This window comes from Anopheles bellator, chromosome 2 (assembly GCF_943735745.2).
Source record: "Anopheles bellator chromosome 2, idAnoBellAS_SP24_06.2, whole genome shotgun sequence".
NCBI classification, from domain to species: Eukaryota; Metazoa; Arthropoda; class Insecta; order Diptera; family Culicidae; genus Anopheles; species Anopheles bellator.
In genome coordinates this window covers 6394025-6416004 of record NC_071286.1, presented here as the reverse complement: position 1 = coordinate 6416004, position 21980 = coordinate 6394025, and the positions used below count along the sequence as shown (strand labels likewise).

General features: G+C 57.2%; 1 protein-coding gene across 1 annotated transcript; it reads left to right on the top strand.

Annotated features, from left to right (window-relative positions):
• The first annotated feature begins 9787 nt into the window (after positions 1-9787).
• Positions 9788-20371, top strand: LOC131212271 (tetratricopeptide repeat protein 28). The gene is made up of 5 exons (XM_058206066.1): positions 9788-9970; positions 10124-14148; positions 14219-14358; positions 15944-16126; positions 16209-20371. Exons 1-5 carry the CDS (start codon positions 9788-9790, stop codon positions 20369-20371), a joined length of 8694 nt encoding a protein of 2897 aa, XP_058062049.1.
• Positions 20372-21980: the final 1609 nt, after the last annotated feature.

Genomic DNA, 21980 nt, shown 5'->3' with positions numbered 1-21980 from the left:
ATCTCATAATCCGCGGCCGCGATCACGATCACCCGATCATCACCGGTGGGGCCCTTTTTTTTCGCCCATCCCACATTTCGAGGGCATAAAATAACAACCAATTAGTGGTGCTCGGCATTTCATCATCCCTCCCGCCCCCCCGCAAGTGGTCACGGGGTACGTCCCGGCGATCCTGCAACTGCATTCCTCGCGGTTGGACTTGCAGCCCGCGAGACGAACACGAAGGCGGCATTCTTCGCGGAAATAGGCGGCGGGCCGACATCCCTAATCCGAATCCGGGCCAGCGTCCGGGGCCGTTGATCCGATCGACCCGCGTCGATCGGTCAAGCGGGGGTCCAGGCACGACCGCATGGCCGGTGGGGGAGATCATTTTCATCCATCGCAAATCCATCGTCACCGCCACCACCATCGTCGATCGCCGATCGTGAGCCGGTCAGTCCACGGAGTCGCTTAATAAATGAGAGCACGGTCCGGTGGCCGTGGTCGTGATCGAGCCCCAGATCCTTTGGGAACCCGCCGGGTTCTAGGCTCGACGCTACGCAAGTACGGCGACCTATAATTCATCGCCACAGTTTAAACACAGTCTTTACGGGTTTCATCGCACTATCCGCGACTGTGCGCGCGCACCCGCGATAGATCTCGTCGGTCACGTCGAGATCTGCGATCGCCCGGCTCCGGACGAGGCAGGCTCGACGCTAGTTGCACGACCCTCCTCGAACGGGCACGCGCACTGTCTCGGCCCCCGGAGGCCCCGTAAATAGATCTTCATCGTCCGCCAGTCGGAGTCTGCGTCCGCGTGCTCTAGACTCTAGCCCAACTCCCGGTAGTTCAATCCATGGCGGGTGGCGGCCGACGAAGAGGAGTGTGGAGTTGGCCGCGGGTCAACCGGACTGGACTCTCCTTTGTGGCCCACACTGGACTGGGTGGGTTAGGCTTCCCACCCGCTTTGGTGTGGGAATCGAAGATCCTGACGCTTGGCGACCCGACGGATCGTGATCCGCATCACAAAGAGAGAGAGAGAGAGAGCGAGAGAAAGAGGAGCCAGGGATCGTCCTCTAGTCTCCCTCACCCCCCGTCGGACACTCTTTTAAGGATTCAGTTTCATTTGGGTGTTCGTGATCCACCCCGAGAGTGCCCCGTTTCGGGGCCGAGGTTACGGGCGGACATTTAGTTAATTTGAATAAAACTCTAGCACCAGCGCACTACGGCTGTGGCACTGAGGGGGCTAGAGCGTTTGCGGTGGTGGTGACCCCGCCGTGCGAGGGCGTCCCGCATCGGTCCTCGGCATCCAATTAAGCCTATTAAGCCGGAGACACACTCTCGCGCCAGTTGGCCGGAGTCCAGTGTGCGAGTTGCGGTCCGTCGGGCGTCGTGCAGTTCGTGCCGGGCGTTACCCGAAACGGGACACTGGCCGGGCCGGGTTCCCGCTTAACCTCGGATGTCAACGCGCGACAAGTAAGGTTCAAAGTGTCCGGTGGGCGCGAGCGCGTGAACACGGACGGGCGGAGACAAATGAAAATCCCAGCGAGGCCGTGTCTAGGAACTGGCGAACTAGGCTGGACTAGGCTGGCTGCTCGTCCGTGTAATTGGTGTTTAAATTCCATTGCCTTTTGCGCGGGGTCAAAGAGGCTGTTCCGGTGGGGGGGGTTAAATTAACTTATTAAGGTTCAAGTAACAGGGACTTATGCTTAAATAGCAGGTAATGTAAGGGGCCAAGGATTTTAACGCGATGGACTTTAACTCTGCCAATCGATTTCATCAAAGGAGGCCACTCCAAAGCGTTGATGAGATTGAAGTGAGTGATGTCTTCACACGTGAGAACTTCCATCTCACTATGTTTCAGTGAAGAGCCTTAAGTTGGTTTCAGATTAAGCGGACTGACCCATTTATGATTTATTGATAAATTGTAATATCATGTTGCTGTCTTCTCATTTCCCGTTGCTCCTTCTTTTCTGACGATCAGGCTTCTCGGTGACTTATCCGATCGGCTTCCCTTCTCGCTTCACGTTGAAGGCATGATCAAACTCGCATCAGCTGAATTTGGCTCAAATTGCTTGAAAAATAGACGAAAATGGAAGCTAAGAAGTGGGGCAGCATGCGAAAACCTCTACGTCTACGATCGAAAGAAAAGCGCGAGTAGCGTTTTTCCAAATGTTTTCCCCGAAGCTTCCGACGGAAACTGATTTTCTTTCGTGCATTGCCTCGAGTCTTACCATACTTGCCTTCCCCTTTTCTTTCGGAGACCAAGTTCTTTCCAATTCCAGTGGAAATAAAGAAAATTCCTATGACGACTATTGCAGTTTTAGGAGGATATGTTTGGAAATAAATACAGGGTCGAGGGTCTTAAGGTTTTTGAAACAACTTTGAAAACAAGTCGTTGGCAGATATGGCCCAGTGTGAACAACGACAAGAGTCAACATTTTCCAACCAATAGTGGTTGCAAACATTATTTTGTCCTTGTTTTTAGCTCAATTCTTGGAAGACTTTTTGCACAACTCAAAGAATGTAGACGAATGATTCTTCATTTCGATTGCAATTGCAACCCTCAATGATCCCGTTACTTTCCCGTCCGAATGTCGCTTGAATCCTTGGACTTGGCGATGGCGCTCAGTCCCAAAAACAAAAACAATGTAGCGGAAGTATAGCTACATTCTTGTGCCCTCTCCGCCATGAATCTTCATCAAGCCGGAGCGCGGGGTGTACCTGTCGGACTCTCCGTATCTTTCCCATCAACCCCAGGCCCCGGGGCCTTAGACCCAACGGATTGGGATATTGATGATCGAGTTTTGAACATTCCATCATTGCTTCCATGGGCTTGCGTGAACGAACTGGAGACCCCCAGATGCGTCCCACGCGGACTAGGCGCATGTAGTGCCGCCGTAACCGCCGTTCACTACTCCGGCCCCAGCTTCTTCCGCTTCGTGTGCTCGGGCCGCGCATGCGCATGATAAATGAATCATACTCCCTCGGTGACCTCTCGAACCGTTACCCTAGGAGTAGGTGATCGGATCGCGTTTGTACCCGCACTCCGCTGCACCCCCGATGCATTCCACGTCCCGGGCCCGGAGATCTGTCTGTCAAATTCGTATAAAAATGGCCTTCGCCACACTCGTCGTCGCCGACGATCGGTGGCCCCAGATTGCCCAGGCCCGGGCCCCGGCCGGTAATGGATGCACGTCTGTCTGGCGGAGTCGATGCGGATGCTGCGATTTCATACTTTGTTGCCCGACCGGCTAGCGGGCTGGACCGCGGACCGCATTGGACGCAAATTGTCCTAACCTTTGAACAGCGCCTGGCAGTGCGACTGTCGATGGGCTTTCGCTTGGTCACGGTATGTAAATAGCCGTGGCCGAGGCCGAGTGTCGCGGGTGAAAAAAAAGTCCCCCACCAGATCTAATAGGTCCACTCGGGACTCGATCAGAATGCATTGTGCAGCGAGGCCGTTCCGGTAGGACAAAGTTCCAATCCAATTTCTGCAGCTGGTCTCGCCGAAGTTCTCTTGGAACCGGCCACCAATTGAGTGATCCAATTCCGCCTCCGTCTGATTGATCCTCTTTGTTAGGGCCGGCCAGAAATCAGGACCACCGCGGGCGCCGATGGGTGACGAGGCGCAGCGTGGCGTTCAATCAAACAATCGAAACTTTCTTTGGCCGCAACCACCATTTGGAAGTGCGTCTCTCTCTTGGGCCCACGGTTGTCACATTTTTACCTCCGCCTGGCGCGTAGAAATCGGAGTTCCCACAAATGCCCCCCTCTAAGCTGGGCAACGTCAAGTACGCGGCGCTAAACGTGGCCGTTTGCTGCCTTAATTACCACCCGGCGCGGCATAGAATGCTTCCAATTTTTTAATTGCCCTCTCCCCCTGGCTGGGGTCGCTGGGAGTAACATTAGACACAAGTCGGCGTGCGTTTGCTGGTGTCGATCGTCCGGGTAAGTAGCCGGTACCGAAGTCCCGAGCCGGTGTCGTCGTCACCGGTTTTCGTTACCGGCGGTAAGATGAGAAGGAACCGTGGCCCTCACCGTGGCTGGCGGTGGCGGGGGAACCGCCCTGGGAACTATTAGTGCACTAATGATTTCGGGAACCGTTGCTGGGCGGTCGGCCCGGCAGAGAGATCGCCACCGAGCCAGCTTTCGCAGGCCAGGCGGCCGGATCTCGACTTCACCATCATTACGGCCTTTTGCAGCCGCGTTCCGGGACGGGTCAGGGCGGGCGCCGTAAAGTGTGTCACTCTTACGTGTATCATCTTCATCAGCGGACGGAAGTCGGGCTAACGGTCCGAGTCGCGGGCTGCAACTCCCAGTTTGGCCGACGTCCACAGGGTTCACCTGTTTTCCCACACCGAAGGAAGCGCCCAACTCTCCCAGGAGCACCGAGCAGCTAGCACCGAGCGTGGTACGGTTCCGTCTTCGAAGTGCCACTTGGATGAGAGAGATACAGCCAGAGAGAGAGAGAGAGGGCAAAACAGTTCAATTAATGCTACATTAATAGATTAATTCCAAACCGGTCTTTACTTTTTTCCAATCCGTGCGCCAGTTCTCCCCAACATTCGGTGGTTCGCCGCGCCACGAAACATCCCTCGAGGCCTCCCGAACGCCGCGGTTTCGAGGCCACATTTTTTCGGGGCTCTCTTTAACGGCCGGCCGCTGTTTGCGTTTCATTAGGACTCATTTACTCGGTGCGCAAGCGATCACTTTAAAGCCCTCTCTCGCTCTCTCTCACTCTCTCTCGCTCTCTCTCTCTGTCGATCGTCTTCCTGGGGGCCGGCGAGTTTTTCCCGCCATCCAAACGCAACCCAAATGCCATCAAACGCGAACCCCCGAAATCGCTCGTCGAAGCCAACGAAAGACTTGCGCGCCACAACAAGCGGGGAACCCGCGGTAAAGAGCGCACGGAGTGCCGGATCGGCCAGCGTAAAGTGCACTCGATTCCGAAGCGATGCGCCGGTTTCTGTTTTGTGTGTGACCGTGCTCACCGAACCACTTTTCTTCACCCAATCCCCGGCCGGCCGTCCGGAGAAAGTCCGCCGTCGGAATATTTTCTTATCTAATGCCATGGGCACCGAAAACGAAAACGGGGAAAACGCTCGTTCCGCGCTCCCGTAATTAATTGCACCCGGAGTCCGGATACTTTTCCGTCCCGACCGATAGTCTATCGGGGTCTGGGTTTGATTAATCTGCTCCCCGAAGTTGACAACTTCGGTTCGGAATCGGGCTGACTGACCCTCGCGCTCGGCCGGCAAACATCAGTCTTCGCACAACATTCGTCTTCCGCGTCATTTCCCAACCCTAGCGATTGGACAGCGGAAAGCGAAGCAACACAAAAAAAGAGGCAACACGGGCTACGGTCGGAACGGAACGCAAAACTATGCTAATTACTGTTTGCCTACGCGCATTTGGTGGCACCTGATCGTCCGGGCTGCACTTGCTGCCGCTGCTGCGGGGCCCAGGGATGATGTGTTTATTTTGTGCACACGGACCTCCGATGATGCCATCATTAGGACTGCCGTACTGGAGCTGGCTGCATTGAAAGTCCTTGCCCCGAGGCCACTCAAGGGGGATGGGCACCGTCTAACGTGCGCTTTCTTCGTGCGCTAATCGAGAATCGGGAGGAAACAAAACGGGGCCGCCGGCAGCCGGCAGTGACGGGCGGTTACGGAACATTCGGGCTAACGATGACGTGAGTTGGCAATTAAATGTGAAGTGATTTATTGGTCGTTTGATTTGGTCAATGGTAATTAGTTGCGCCAATGCGGTTCGTGGTTCGGGCCCTTCAGAAAAAGGGTCCGGATCGGATGCAGCATCGGATGCTTTCCCACAGACCAATCACCCCGGAGTAATCATCAGCCACCAGCCACGATTTTATTGCACACGGCAAGGATAAGGCACTCTAAGGCTCGCACTGAGAAAGCTGGCAGGCCGTATGAAGATGTTGGATTCCCTTTAAGCGCCCTCTCGCGGCCGTTGCGGGAGCGGAGAAACCTGCCCAGTGAAGGTAAGCAGATCGTAGAGAAAAACAGGAGCAGCATCCCCGACCGGCCGTCGATTGCGGATGACTCGGCCAGAACATCGTGTAGCGTGAAGAATCATGCTGCGTAATCATTTCTATTTCATTTGGCTCGCCTTCGCCGGGCCGCGTCCTTCGGGCCTCGGGCATTTCAAGTGGAGCCCCGATGCCCAGCCTTTGATCTTCGTTGGTTATTTGTGGTTTGCTTCTTTGCGCTTGCCGACACCCTCGGCTTCGTCCCGTCGGAGCACTTAGGCCGCCCCGCCGCGGTCACCTCGCCACTTCTGGCTGGCTTCTAATTTTCGCCGAGAGTGTTTTTAATCACCCACCCAACCGCCAGCACTACACTCGCGGGTTCGCTTTTCGGTTCAATTTCGGTGTTTTGTTAGGTTCAGGCCAGGGGTTTTTTTTTACACCCCACCCGGTGCGACTCTCCATTAGGCTCGATTTCCTGTAATCCGATCGGATCGGGTGAGTGAGAGTGAAACTTGCCAAAAACCCTCCATAGGGCGTTTGGTCCTCGGATTCGGTGCGGTTCAGCTTTTCGGCTCATCTTTTGCTTTTCTCACCGAGTCCGAGACCGGGTTTTGCTTGTGAGATTTTAATTATAATGAATTACCGTTCGTTGCTTTTGCCGGTGAAGGTGCCGGTCCGGAGGATGTTTTTTTTTTCTCTCTCTTTGTTCAAGTGCCATGAATATTTTGTTGCGCCTTTAATGAGCAATCGATCCGGTGGAGGGCAGGCCGCGCGTGTCGGCAGCGGTGATGACTTAAGGATACTTATTCTCCTGTTACTTCGCCAGTTGGGCTTTGGAGAGGCAATTTGTTTTCCGCCTGGTGACTGATTTTTCAGCTCCTAGCCAACCAGCAGAATGCTGTCAGTTCGGTTTGCTAATATGCTGTCACAGCACGCCAAGTAGACAGCATTTTTCTGCTGGGCAGAGAGTAATAATTCTTTGTTGGATTTGACGATCGGCGAACAATCCAAGAATCGTAATTATCTTTGGCTTCTTCGTGGGAAAAAACGTCCTGATATTGTAACGGGCCAGAAAAGTTGAAGTTTGAACATGTTGCCAGCTTCCGCGAACATCTTTATGCTCCACAAATTCTCTGGCTTTAAACACCGAATTGGGGATTTAATGGTGGTGAAAATGAAAGCCGGTTGAACAATACTCCGTTGCAAATTGAACGAAACAATCCGCACAATCCGATTACCACAGCTGCGTCAGGTCTTTTTGCGACCAAAAAGAAGGATGGACGCCGTCGGGACGCGGCCGCCGGGGAAAGTCGCTTGGGCTTGGGCCGATGGGCAAAGAGCGCGTTGATGAATTTCATTCAACTTTTCCGTGACCCAGCGCGGGGGAGTCGTGGTCAGGAGAGAGAGAGAGAGAGGGAGCGAGCGAGAGAGCGGACAAGGAACCGAAGCGGAACATCTTGCAGGTTGTGACGCCTGCAAATCAGTCTTCCGAACCGTGGTCTGAAAAATGTACACAACCCTACCCGGGGGGAAGGGAAGCATAGCAGCAGCCGAGCCGCCGAGCGGACGAAAAAAGAAGACAAAACGGAACAGCTAAGAACGGCAGAGAACCCGACCGGAGATTCCATCTGCTTGCGGTTTTAGTGCAACTCATCGTCATCCTCAAACGGATGCATCCTCAGCAATCATCGCCGATCGCCGTTCTCGGTGGTTGCGGTGCTCCCCTTCGAGAGGAGGACCGGGCCGAGGGGGGTTGGGACCGGGCTCCGTAGCAGGGAGGAGGTGTAATGGATTCGATCGCGTTACCAGGAGCACACAGAGGCACGGAGCGCCCGGAGACCCGGAGACCACGGTGATGATGATCTAAAATGAGCTTCTTGAGGGGCGGTGGTGGTGGAAGGTCCCCGACTCACGACTCTTCCGGACCGCTGCCGGACTCTGGCACGACGCGAGGCGGCGGCGACGGAGCGCAAGACGCGGACGCGGAATTTCTTTTCATTACCTCGGCCTAAGCCCACGGACACCGGGGACGCCCCAAGATGATCCTTCAGACCAACGGCAGGGGGGGGCACACAGAGCCAGAGAGGGAGCCAGAGAGGGAGCCGGGGGTTGAACCATGAGTTTTTCATGACCGCCGCTGCCGCCGCCATCGCTTTCCTTCATTTTTCACTTCACCCTTCGCTTCGAATCGCTCCGGCCCTTGGCCCGGAGTTGTTGATGAAAAGGATGAAAGCGGTCAAGCGAGCTGGGAGCGGTGGGACGTGAGGGGGGACCACACGGTACGGTACCAGCGAAAGGTAATTACACAGAGGGCCCAGCGGGAGAAGAAAGGCAGCGCGCCACCCCGAAAAAAAAACAAGGTTTAAAGCCGCGGCCGGAAGAACGGACCGAAGCGGTTCCGAGCCTGCGGTCCAATTTTAAGACGACTTTCCCCGTTTTCCACACACCCCTCGGGGTTCATCCCGGGCCCGGGATCCGAGCCAGGAACGTTGCGTCCAAGGACCTTTCACTGAAGAACCGCCACCACCAGTTTAGTTGTCGCCGGAGTTGTTCCCGTAGGTGGCGAGGTGACAGTCGTCGTCGGTGGCGAGGCAAGATGAAGCTTAAATTGATTTCCCACGTCCCCGCGTGTGTTATCAAAATTCCATTATCTATTTCGGTTTCAACTTTCCGCCAGCCCGGACCGGTCGCCGAGATTAATTAGCGGCGATTAGGATCGTGGCCGTTGCCCCCCGGCCCAAAGTCCTTGGCCTTGAGCCTGCCCCGAAGCGATCGAAGGGTGGTAACACCCTTCGCAAAGGGTGAAAAATTAGCCTCCGAAGACACTCGGTCCCCTCTCATAGTTCTGGCCAACCGCTTCCGTTTCCGTGAACGGGAGAGCCTCGCCTCAAATAAACGAGTCCACCGGGCTCGATCGGTGAACGGAGGGAAGCAAGATCGATGGCTGCTGCGCTGCGGTCGGATCGCTCTCCTGGCCGCGGCAAAGATGATAGCAATCATAATAATTGATTACCCGCCGACCGCCTTCAATTTATTTGCTCAAAATCTCGGCGGCGGCGGCGGCGGCCCCGATCGCGGCCCCGAGCTGTTTCCGCTATTTTTCCGCTTCGCTCCCGCCACGGTTTCAGCGGTGCGCACTTTTCCACTTTGGGCACTTTTCCATTCCCGAGCCGCCGGAGCACTTACTGGTGGCCGCATTTTTGCCGCTTTTTTTGGCGTGGGGTTTCCATTCCTTTCCGTTGCTTTTTTCCCGGTGCACCGTGAGCAAGGTCGTGCTCGATTTTCCGCGAACTTTTCGAAAAGCGAAAAGCCTCGCTGCGTGCGTGCGAAGCAATCAAAATTCTTGTGTCCTCGCGTATCATTTTTGACCCAACCGCCAACCACTGACCGATCACGGTGAGAAGGAAGAAGCTGAGTTGCTCACCGCTCACCGCGCACGAGTTGAGATGAATGGCGCTCAACACAGAGAGCGAGAGAGCGAGAGAGCGACTCGAGACTCAGAGTCAGGTTCGGGCATTGAACGTCACGTTCCAAAGTCAGTTCGGTGCGGCGACTGAGACTCAGCGATGGAAAGAGTTGAGTTGCGAAGATCAGTATTCTTCGGACGGAAAAACGGAAACGATCGCTCCTCTCTCGCGGACCGAGCGGGATCGCGACGCGTGCCAGTGTGTGTGTGTGTGTGCAGCGTGATGCTCGCTTGATGCTCGCGATCACGGGTCGTGCGTGCGCGGTTTACTACGCCCCCTGTGAGGCCATCCGTTAGGAGCAGCGTGGCTTTAGTGTGTGTGCGTGGTTGTCGGCTGTGAGATGCACACCGAACGGCGCCGCCAGCGCCATCGGGTGGCGGTGCACGGCGGCGGCGGTGGCGTCGGCGGGACGGCCGTGGCGTCCAGCAAGGGTTCGCTGCCGCCGCCGCCACCGACGCCGGCACAGCAACCCTCGATTCACCCGACCGTGTGGGAGATCCTGTCGGCCGAGCTGATCCTTTCGGTAATTGGCCCCCTGATCGGTGCGATCTTCGTGTTCGGGTCCCTTTTGGTGTGCGAGTGCGTGCTTGTGGTGTGCGAGTGATGTTAATTTCTTCTCTCTCTCTCTCCCCGTTCTTCTCTCCCATTCTACCGTGTCCCGTTCCTCGCGCGCCAGAATGAACCGGAAGGAACGCCGGAGCTGCCGGCCGCCAACCGGGCCCTGTTCCTGGAGAAGGTGCGCCAATCGAACACGGCGTGCCAGAACGGGGACTTTAGCACCGCCGTCCAGCTGTACACGGACGCGCTCGGGCTCGATCCCGGCAACCACATCCTCTACAGCAACCGATCGGCCGCCCGGCTCAAGCAGGGCCAGTTCGCCCTCGCGCTCCAGGATGCGACCCGGGCCCGTGAGCTCTGCCCGCAGTGGCCGAAAGCGTACTTCCGGCAGGGTGTGGCCCTCCAGTGTCTCGGGCGCTACGGCGAAGCGCTGGCCGCGTTCAGTGCCGGCCTAGCGCAGGACCCAAACAGCAAGCAGCTTCTGGCGGGCCTTGTGGAGGCCTCGATCAAGAGCCCACTCCGGCACGCACTCGAGCCCACCTTCCAGCAGCTGAAAGCGATGAAGCTGGACCAATCACCGTTCGTAGTGATTTCCGTCGTCGGCCAGGAGCTACTCGGTGCGGGGCAGTACCATGCCGCGGTCACCGTGCTCGAATCGGCCCTCCGTATCGGCTCCTGTTCGTTGAAGCTCCGCGGATCCGTATTTTCCGCACTCAGCTCAGCCCACTGGGCACTGAACCAGCTCGATAAGGCGATCGCGTACATGCAGCAGGACCTGGCCGTGGCCAAGAGCCTCGGCGATACGGCGGGCGAGTGCCGGGCACACGGAAACCTCGGGTCGGCCTACTTCAGCCAGGGTTCGTACAAGGAGGCACTAACGTCACACCGCTACCAGCTCGTGCTGGCGATGAAGTGTAAGGACACGCAGGCGGCTGCCGCTGCCCTGACGTCACTCGGCCACGTGTACACCGCGATCGGGGACTATCCGAACGCGCTGGCCTCCCACAAGCAGTGCGTGCAGCTCGTGAAACAGATGGGCGATCGGTTGCAGGAAGCGCGCGAGATCGGGAACGTTGGTGCGGTGTACCTGGCGATGGGCGAGTTCGATTCGGCGGTCGATTGCCACACGCAGCACCTGCGGCTCGCCCGCAAACTCGGCAACCAGGTGGAGGAAGCGCGGGCCTACAGTAACCTGGGGTCGAGCTACCACTACAAGCGCAACTTCACGCAGGCCATCACGTACCACGAGAGTGTGCTGCGGATCGCCCAGCAGCTCGGTGATCGGGCGATCGAAGCGCGGGCTTACGCCGGCCTCGGTCATGCCGCCCGCTGTGGCCACGATTTCGTCCAGGCGAAGCGCTGGCACGAGAAGCAACTCGAGATGGCACTGGCAGCGCGGGACAAGGTCGGCGAGGGACGTGCCTGTTCGAATCTGGGCATCGTGTATCAGCTGCTGGGGGAGCATGATGCGGCGCTGAAGTTGCATCAGGCTCACCTAACGATCGCCCGCCAGCTACAGGATAAGGCGGGGATGGGCCGAGCGTACGGGAACATCGGCAATGCGTACTCAGCCGCCGGGTATTACGAGTCCGCGATCAAGTACCACAAACAGGAGCTGATCATCAGCAAGGAAGTGCACGATCGGAGTGCGGAAGCTTCAACGCACGGGAACCTGGCGGTGGCGTACCAGGCGCTGGGCGCGCACGATATGGCACTGATGCATTACCGGGCCCACCTGAGTATAGCGCGGGAGCTGAAGGACACGGCGGGTGAGGCGTGTGCCCTGCTGAACCTCGGGAACTGTCTCAGCTCGCGGCAACTGTTCGCACAGGCCGTGCCGTACTACGAGCAGTACCTGATGCTGTCGCAGGAGCTGGGGGACGTGGCGGCCGAGGGTAAGGCGTGCCACTTCCTCGGCTACGCACACTACTGCATCGGCAACTACCGGGAGGCGGTGCGGTACTACGATCAGGACCTGGCCCTCGCCAAGGACCTGCAGAACAAGATGAACATGGGCCGGGCGTACTGCAACCTGGGGCTGGCGCACCTCGCCCTCGGCAACACGGGCGGGGCGCTCGAGTGCCAGAAGTACTTCCTGGCGATCGCCCACATGACGAACCACCTGCCGGGGAAGTTCCGGGCGCTCGGCAACATCGGCGACGTGCTGATCCGGATGGGCGATGTGGACGAGGCGATCAAAATGTACCAACGGCAGCTGGCGTTGGCGCGGCAAACGCGCGAGCGGGGCATGGAGGCGGCGGCCTGCGGGGCCCTGGGGCTGGCCCACCGGTTGCTGAAGAAGCTGGACAAGGCGCTCGGGTACCACACGCAGGAGCTGACGCTACGGCAGGAGATGGGCGATCTGCCCGGGGAGTGTCGGGCGCACGGACACCTGGGCGCGGTCCACATGGCGCTCGGGAACTACACGCACGCGGTCAAGTGCTACCAGGAGCAGCTCGAGCGGGCCCAGGAGCTGCAGGACTCGGCGGTGGAAGCGCAAGCCTTCGGAAACCTGGGGATCGCCCGGCTCAACATGGGCCACTACGAGGACGCGATCGGGTATCTGGAGCAGCAGCTCGGTACCCTCGAGCAGGTCAACTCCCCGACGGCCCAGCATGATCGGGCTCGGGCTCTCGGCCATCTGGGCGATTGCTATGACGCACTCGGGGATTACCACGCGGAGGCGATCAAGTGCCACGAACGGCATCTGCAGCTTGCGATCGCCCTGCAGAGTGCACGCGATCAGGAGCGAGCATATCGGGGGTTGGGGCATTGCTACAAATCGGTCGGAAATCTGCCGGAAGCGCTCGTGTGCCTCGAGAAGCGGCTGGTGGTGGCCCACGAGCTCGGCAGCCCGGAAGCGAAGGCGGCCGCGTACGGGGACCTCGGCAGTATCCACACGGCGCTCGGGAACTACGAGCAGGCGATCAACTGCCTGGAGCACCAGCGGGACATTGCGCGGGAGCTGGGCGACCGGGTGCTGACGTCGGATGCGCTCAGTGGGCTGGGGGCCGTGTTCCAGCAGATGGGCGACTACGAGGAGTCGCTCCGGCTCCACAAACAGGACCTGGAGCTGTGCGAAGCGATCAGCGCGGGGACACTGCAGGCGCGGGCTTGCGGTGCCCTCGGGTCCGTGTACGATTCGCTCGCCAGCTACCCGGAATCAGCCCGGTACTACGAGAAGCAACTCACGCTGACCGCCGATCGGCTCACGAAGGCACACGCCTGCCTGGCGCTCGGTCGTGTTTACCACCTGATGGAGCAGATCGCACCGGCGATCACGTTCCTGCGACAGGGACTCGCCATCGCCCAGGCCCTCAACAAGCTGGAGGACGAGGCGAAACTCCGGTACCGGCTCGGGATGTCGCTGGTCGCGTCCGGTGACGATGATACGGCCCGGCAGCAGATGGAAAGTGCGGCGCAGATCCTGGAATCGATCCGCACCGATCAGGTGACGGCCGAGGCCCGGACCCACCTGTACGACCTGCAGACCGCCTGCTACCAGTCGCTGCAGCGTGTCCTGGTGGGGCTGGGCCGCAACGAGGAGGCGCTGGTCGCGGCCGAACGGTGCCGGTCGCGGATGGGCGCCGACTCGACGCGGAGCGCCGAGAACTCGCTGAACAACCGCAAAACGCTGCTCACGTGCAGCGAGTACATCTTCGACACGGTCAACCGGAGCAAAACGAGCGTCATCTACTACAGCCTGGCCGGGAGCGAGCTGTACGCGTGGTTCCTGCAGCCCCAGAAGCGCATCGTCCGCTTCCACGCCACCAACCTCGACGAGCAGGTGCTGCCGATGAAGCGGAAACCACCGCCCGAGAAGAAGACGATCGGTGGTTCCGCTTCCGGGACGCAGCAAGCGGAGCAATCGCAGGCCCCGGGGGACAGCTTGCTGGAGCAGTACATCAACTACGTGCGCGACTGTCTGGGCGTCAACTCGGGCAGCGTGCTGCAGGAGGGCGACGGGAGCGGGTGGAAGTCGTCGAACGAGAATCTGATCGACGAGTTCGCCAACGAGCGGGCTGGCTTCTTGCGTATGGTCAACCGGAACCATCTGCTGAACTCGAGCAACTACTCGCTCAGCTCGCTGTTCAGTCTCGGCAGTGTCGGCGGATCCGTCGCCAGTCTGCAGGGTTCAACAAGGTAAGGGAGGGTAACAGGGGGCGCAACGCCACGTGGAACTGACTGATTTTTTACGCCCCCCCCCGCACAGGTCCATTGGAAGTCTGCAGGGATCGACACGGTCGAGGCGCTCGAATATGCTGCCCCCGTGGCAGGGCCCGTCCTGTCTGCACATCCTGTACAATCTGCTGCTCGCCCCGTTCGAGGACCTCCTGCCGGACGTCAGCACAAGTAAGTGGGGCCGCTGTCCCTTTCCTTTTCCCTTATTGCTACTTCAGCCGTTTTTTTTTCTCCCCCCATTTGGTGTAACGATCGATCGAACGAAATCGATCCTTTTTTTTGCTCTTGGCTTTCGGCTTTGATGCAATAAGTAAGAAATTCTAATATCGCAGTGCTCGACATTTGAACACTGTTTGGACCACTGAATTTTTTATGTGCAGTGGAATGCAGAAAGAGAAAAGAAGTTTAGGAACAGAATTAAAACGAACAATTACATTTTGATTTAATGTCGTAAGTACTGCTGTGGCCATAAGTGAATTTTGAGACATGGATTTGAAAATTTTTGGATGAAGTTGGAAGCTTGAATTTTTTCAGTTTTTCACACAAATTTTGTTATTGATTGGTAATAATAACATGATTTTTACATGTTTTTGTATCCAAAATGAAGGCTAAGAAACGCACAGTGAACAATTAACAAGTCATTACCCCTGTTTCTCAGCTCAGCAAACCTCGTAATATTTTAAATTACCTGACAATGACGGACTTCGAATCCTCTATTGTGAAGAAAGCTGCTCTGGATTGATGAATTTTTGGTATTACTCAACTATCATTATGAAGAGTTGAAATTTTCTGCTATACAAGGTGGTGGTCTTTCCTGGCCGTGCTGACTCGAAAGCTGGAAGAAAAAATAATTCAAGAAGGAACAAGTCTTATTGGTGCAGCCTTCAACGTACCTCGTAGATGATGATATCAAGGTTTTAGGCAGCTAATTAGCGAAATAAATCAAAACAATAAGGACCAAAACAATACCTGAGGATTGTAGAAAGGACCGCATGAGTAAACCGCTACGTTTGGCCAAATTGTCTGGGCGAAATGGTATGGATGGCGGATACTAAGCTCGTTTTAAATATCTTCGGTCAAAAGGTTTCCTTTGTATCAATATCCCTACATAATACAGCAAAACTAACTTTTTGTTAGATTTTTGATTGATTGAAGTAAATTTTTCATGCTTGTATTTCGTAAAATCTTTTGTGTTCTTGCACTAAACTACTTTTGCCTTTCCAATGTGGTCTTTATGTAGGCTCCCATTAAGTCAGGTCAGGCCAAAAATTCCTGGAGCCACATCCCTTTCATTGCCTACTTTGTCCCATAGCCCTTTAACCATTTTGAAAAGCACGCGAACCGGTTCAAATTTATCCTGACAGTGAACCGATTCGAACCCGATGATTTTTGCATGGGAAACAAATAACCGATACTGCATCGGTAGCATATCATTACACTTGTGCCAACGGTTTCTCCGATCCTCGAAGCACTTCAAAGCATCATTTTTTGTCATCTCTTCAATCGTAGCGTAGCGTCCTCCTTTCATGGGGCTCTTCAGCTTGGGGTTTCATTATTATTTTTCCAAAACATCTCAGTTTGCTTGCGGATAATAATCCTTATTGACCACTGTACCCAGTGGCAAGAACTCATGATGCACTAGGTCCCTGTAGAAAAACTGTAACACTTTTGTCGCAATACAAAGTGCACGAGCCTAGTCTAAGTAGGACAAAAACTCTCAACTTACGAGTTCTTTTTCAATGGCCTCACCCTCTAGCGGCCCGGATCGGTCGGCGTGAGTTGATCCTGGTGCTGGAGAAAGAGCTGTACCTGGTCCCGTTTGCCATCCTGCGGAGTGGCGATGAAGATGGCGAATACCTGTCGGAGCGCTGCTCACTGCTTACGGTGCCATCGCTGCACACGCTACGCCAAAAGAGTCGCACGAAAACGCGAGAACCCGGTAAGTACCCGGTCTAAACGCCCCCCGCCCCCCTGTCGATCGTCTTTACTAATTCCCGATCCCTGTTTTGCCCCCTTGGCAGCCGAAGGACTCAACAGTGCCCTGGTGATCGGTGGCCCGAAGGTGCCCGCGTCCCTGTCCGAAACGTGGGGCTGGTCGGAATCGCCCGCCTCGCTGCAGGAAGCGGCCATGGTGTCCGATATGCTCAACACCAAACCGCTGGTCAGTTCGCACGCCACGAAGGAAGCGATCGTGTCGGAGCTGGCGGCTGCCGAGTGCGTCCACTTTGCGGCCAACGTGAGCTGGAAGCTCGGTGCGGTCGTGCTGAGTCCGGGCGAGATGCTCGACTCGGCGGCCCAGAAGCGGTACTACGCCGGCGCCGGTGGCAACCTGTCCGCCGGGGAGCTCCTGGCCGGCGGTGGCGATAACGACGACGAGCCGACGGATCTGTCGGCCTCGAGCATGGAGATCCCGCCGCTCGGGGACTTCATCCTCAGCGGCACCGATCTGCTGGCGATGAAGCTGAACGCCAAGCTGGTGGTGCTCAGCTCGTACCATTCGATCGAACCGATCACCGGGCGCGGAGTGGCCAATCTGGCCAGCAGCTGGCTGTACGCCGGCACCGGGGCCGTCCTGGTGTCCCTGTGGCCCGTGCCCGAGACGGCCGCCAAGATCCTGTTGCGTGCGTTCTACTCGGCCCTGCTGCAGGGCACCCGCGCGGCCAAGGCACTGGCCGAGGCGATGCAAACGGTGCAGCACACGAAACACTTTGCCCACCCGGCGAACTGGGCCGGCTTCATACTGATCGGCGGCAACGTGCGGCTCTCGAACAAGGTGGCCCTCATCGGGCAGGCGCTGTGCGAGTTGATGCGCACCCCGGACAAGTGCCGCGATGCGCTCCGCGTCTGCCTGCACCTGGTGGAGAAGAGCCTGCAGCGGATACACCGGGGCCAGAAGAACGCCATGTACACGACGCAGAAAAGCATCGACAACAAGGCGGGCCCGGTCGGCGGTTGGAAGGACCTGCTGATGGCGGTCGGCTTCCGTTTCGAACCGGCCGCCAACGGCATCCCCTCGAGTGTGTTCTTCCCGCAGAGCGATCCGGAAGATCGCCTGTCGCAGTGCTCCGCCAGTTTGCAGGCTCTGCTGGGTCTTTCGCCCACCACACTGCACGCCCTCTCGAAGCTGGTCCACGGAGCGGAGATCGCGGATGAAATCATCGGCGTTATGCGTAACGTGGTGGCTCAGTTCCCGTCGAAGCTGCCACCGTCAGCAGGACCGGCCGAGGGCGAAAGTATCGATGTGCCGCTCAGCGTACGGCTTTGGCGTGTTTCCGGTTGCCACGAGCTTCTTGCCTCACTCGGCTTCGACTTGATGGAGGTCGGCCAGGATCAGGTGACGCTGCGAACCGGCAAGCAGGCGAACCGGCGGAACTGTCAGTTCGTCCTTCAGGCCCTGCTGGCCCTGTTCGACACGCAGGAGGCACCGAAAAGTCTCGGCATCGAATCGTCCAGCAGCTCGGAGTCACTGAACGAGGACGAATCGTGCGATGAGCAGCCTTCGCCGGCCTCACAGCCAGCCACCGGCCAGCAGCAGCAACCTCAGCAACAGGCAAGCTCCCAGCAGCAGCAACAGCAACAGCAACAGCAGCAGCAACAGCAGCAACAACAGCAGTCCGGTCAGCAACAGTCGGGCCAGCAGCTGAAAGGAGGCTCCGTCGTCACCGTGAGCCCCACTCCGACCAATGCCGACTCGCAGCAGCGCAGCATTTCGCCCGCGGTCACGGTCAAATCGCAGTCCAGCTACAACTTCCCATCCCGCCCACCGCTGCCGTTGCGGCGCGTGCCCTTCCTCAGCACGCGGAGCGCCTTCATTTCGTACGTGCGACGACGCGGTGAGCCGGACGGGGGCCAAACGGAGGTCAGCAGCGCCCAGCAGCAGCCAGCACCCACCGTGAACCCCCTCGACACGAGCCTGGCCAACACGACCGATAGCGAGCTGTCGGACGGGTACACGACGCAGCAGATCCTGCTCAAGAGCGACCACCTGGCGAAGGGTCTCGGGTACTCGAGTCTTCGCGGCACGATCAAGGTATCGCGGCCCGGTGGCGGCGGGGAAAGTGATGCCGCGTTCACACCCAGCCCCCCCGTCACGATCCAGCACGTGGACCCGAACGTGTCGCTGGCGCTGGCACACCAGACGCGCATCAAGAACCTGTACACGAACAACGGCAACAACGGGGCCAGTAACACGGCCAACGGACACGGCCCATCGGGCGCGGGTTTGACGACGCTCGGCATCACCATGGGTTACACGCTGCAGGAAACGCTGCGGCACGCCGACTCCGGCGTCCATCACCACCCGAACCCGGTGGCCCATCACCGGCGACCGGACAGCTCCAGTTCGGCCAGTTCCGCCACCGACTGGGAGGGCTCGGGACACGCGACCGTGCTGAGGCGAGCGGCGGTCACACAGGGCCATCACCACCTGCCCCCATTGCCACCACCACGTCAAACCCTGCCGATGGTCGAAAGCCTGCGGCCGCTAGCGCCACTCGCACCCGTCTACAACAACATCAACGGAACGGCCGTGCCGTCGGGCGCGGTGCGTGGAGACCCAGGATCCAAGCTGCCCGCATCCCAGAACGGGACCGGACCTCCGAAGGCGCTCTCGTCGATGCTGGAATCAACCAGCTCCGACTCGGAGTTTGAACGATCGTTCGATCTGCCGCCGCCCGGTGGCTCTTCGAGTGCGGCCTCGATCAGCAGCAAGCTAACGTCGCTGGCGCACAGCCTCCAGAGCATGCGATCGCGCAACAAGCTGAAGCTCGGCACGATGCAACACCATCCACCACCCCAGCACCAGTCCGCGTCGCACGGTCACCACGGGGCTGTGCGGGGCACGGCTCCCGGCAAGCTGCCGCTGGATCAGTTCGGGTTCCTCGATCGCCTCAGCTGCCGGACGGAGATCTCGACGTCGGCGACGCTCAGCAATCACGTGCCATCGCCCCGCAAACCCACCCTCTCGACGCTGCCCGATGACGAGCGTACCCTCAACCTGAACGCCAACAAGCTCTACTTCTCGCCGACCGATGCCGAGATCATTCCGCTGTCGGAAGCGACGGCCGACCTCGGGCTACCGTCCGCCGGTGGCGTCGGCAAATCCCTCACTCAGGTCGCCCTCGGGGGCCAGACCCAGAGCCAGAAGCCGGTGATCGGTGGTGGCAGCAACAACAGCAGCTCGGTCGCCAGTAACCAGAAAACGATCCAGGATTCCATTCTGCGCCATATGAGCCGCGAAATGACCCCGACCATCTCGGACGTGTACCACGAGCGGAACATTGGGCTCGGGCTGGCCCCGTCACTGTCGAAGCTGCTGCTGAGCAAGAACTACGACGAAGCGGCCGATCTGAAGGGAGGTGGCGGTGCCACCACCGGTCAATCGCAGGCCGTTGCGGCGGCTGCGGCGGCTGCGGCAGCAGCAGCGGCAGCGGCCGCTTCGCTGCTCAACAAACCGAGCGCAGCCCTGACGGTGGGCAATCTGGCCGAGGCGATGAACGAGATCGAAATGAATGCCACCACATCGAGCAAGCTGGACGAGGGTGCGTGCGGGATCTGCAACTCACCGTCCGATCTGCTGTGTGGGTGCAGTGCCACCTCGACGGTGGCGGCCGTGGCCGCCATGACGGCCGCGCTCGGGGCGAGCACGATGGCGAAAAAGTCCACCTCGAACAAACCGTGGCTCAGCAACGTATCGCCGAACATCGTGAAGGCGAGCGATCTGACCACGGCCGATATCCTCGAGCAGCAGAAGCAGCTTAAATCGTCGGCCGCCGTCGGCAGCGGCCTCACGAGCAATCTGTCCTCCTCCACCGAGAACTCGCTCTCGACCGTCGTCAAGCGCAGCGGCTCACCGTTCTCCGATCTGTCGCGCCGCGACGAGGGGGACGGCCGCAGCGTGGCGGACTCGCAGTGTTCCGGCAGCTTTCGGACCGACATTACCGGGTCCACGGTGACGACCTCCAAGAGCCAGCAGCAACCACACGCAGCCCAGCAGCAGCAGCAGCAGCAGCAAACGATCGGCGGGGCCCCGTCACAGCAGCAGCTACCACAGCAGCAAGGACCCCCGGCGGGATCGCTGGAGCAACCGAACGGTCCATCGCAGCAGCAGCCACCGAGCACCGCCGCGTTGCCACCGGTGACCAGTGTTACGCAGCAACGCTCCAAGTACATCATCGATACGTGAGCGCAGTAGGCCGTCGCCGTCGACGGCTTTTGTAAATAAAATGGCGCCCAACGGAAATCGCCAACCGAAGGCCTGTGGAAGCCATCTGTACAGATTGATTGCGTGTAATTATTTTTTTAGCAAGCATTTCAAAGGAACTGATTAGGACATAGACAAGCGCTCTAGGGGCCGGTGGTACGAAAGACGTAAGAAATAGTGAGAAGAAATTGTTTTGATTGCTCTGTAAGTAAAAAAGGGTCAGCCCCTCTCTCTCTCTCTCGATTGGTGGGGATGAAAAAAGGGACGAATAAAAGAACGTAGTAAACACCCAGCTCAACATGATATTTATGTTGCGCCTGGTTATGAACGAAGAAATGAGTCTTTTTTCTGCTGACGACTTAATGGTTCTGTGATGACGGTTACGGGAAAATTGATTGCAATATTGTTTAGTGAAACCGCGACCCCAAAAAAAGTACGCGATCCGCGGCAAGGTAGCTTTTGTTTTGATTCATTTTATTCTATTTTTTGCGTTCTTGCATTTTTTTTCAATAATTTACAAACATAAATAAAAAAAACGTTCCATCATTCCATAAACTTTCTTTTGCGGATCCGATCGTCTGTTGCGCATCGTCGTCTATGGCCGCACGTTGTCCCCGACTATTGTGAACCCGTTCGCGTGTCTGTGTGTATTGTGTGGCTGTTTTAGCACTTCTCGGTGCGATAATTTTTCAATTAGTTTTATGAATGCCAACAAAGTGAGGTCTAGGGGAGATTGGAGAGCACTCGGAAATGGGGCATATATGCTCCACACGTTTCAGCTACAAGCTAGAGGCTAAAGACAATACTAAGGTGTGGTAGGGGAAAAGCACAAAAATGCATGATAACAAGGGTCTTCTGGATGGGTTCAGATTAGCTACAAAAGCTGACCAAACTTAGACAGAACCAAACACAAAAAATGATGCAGTTTTGCGCTGCGACTTCGACTAGGCTAACATTGTCACGGCGACTCCTTTGGGTGAGTGTTTCTTTTGCTTCATTTTTACACTACGTCACAATCAATACCCTGAATCAATGATGCCAATAGGGACAAGTTATGGGCGCACATCATCGGACGAACGGATGACAATGATCACAACAGATGCGCAACAACGTTGATCACCATCACTGTGTGTTGTGTGTTCACGTGTCAGTTTGGAAGTGAATAAGTAGTTGCTAAGCAACCCCGCTGGCGACTACTATGCGCGCACCAAGCAGGGGTTCTGCTTCAAGTGTATGAAAAACGGGGCGTGTGTTCCCACCCAGCGATGGACGACTCTGTTTTGCCGATTTTCCGCTTCTATTGCAATGATATTGAACTGGTTTTATAGCTTCGTGTGTATGTGTATTTGTGTACTTGTTGTCTGTGACGATTGCGCTGACGTTTTATTCGCCAGCCAGTCCGGAGAATAGTTTTTTTTTCTTCTTACATTTCTTCTTTGTTTTTCTCCTATTCGTTCAGTGCCTACTTTCAACGTGCTGAAAGTGTTGTTGCATCGCATCAATTGCTGCGCATTTTGTGTATTATGTATTTTTCATTCTTTCTCTCTAACTCTCTCTCCGTGGCTTGCGTGCAACTTGTTTTTGTCTCTCT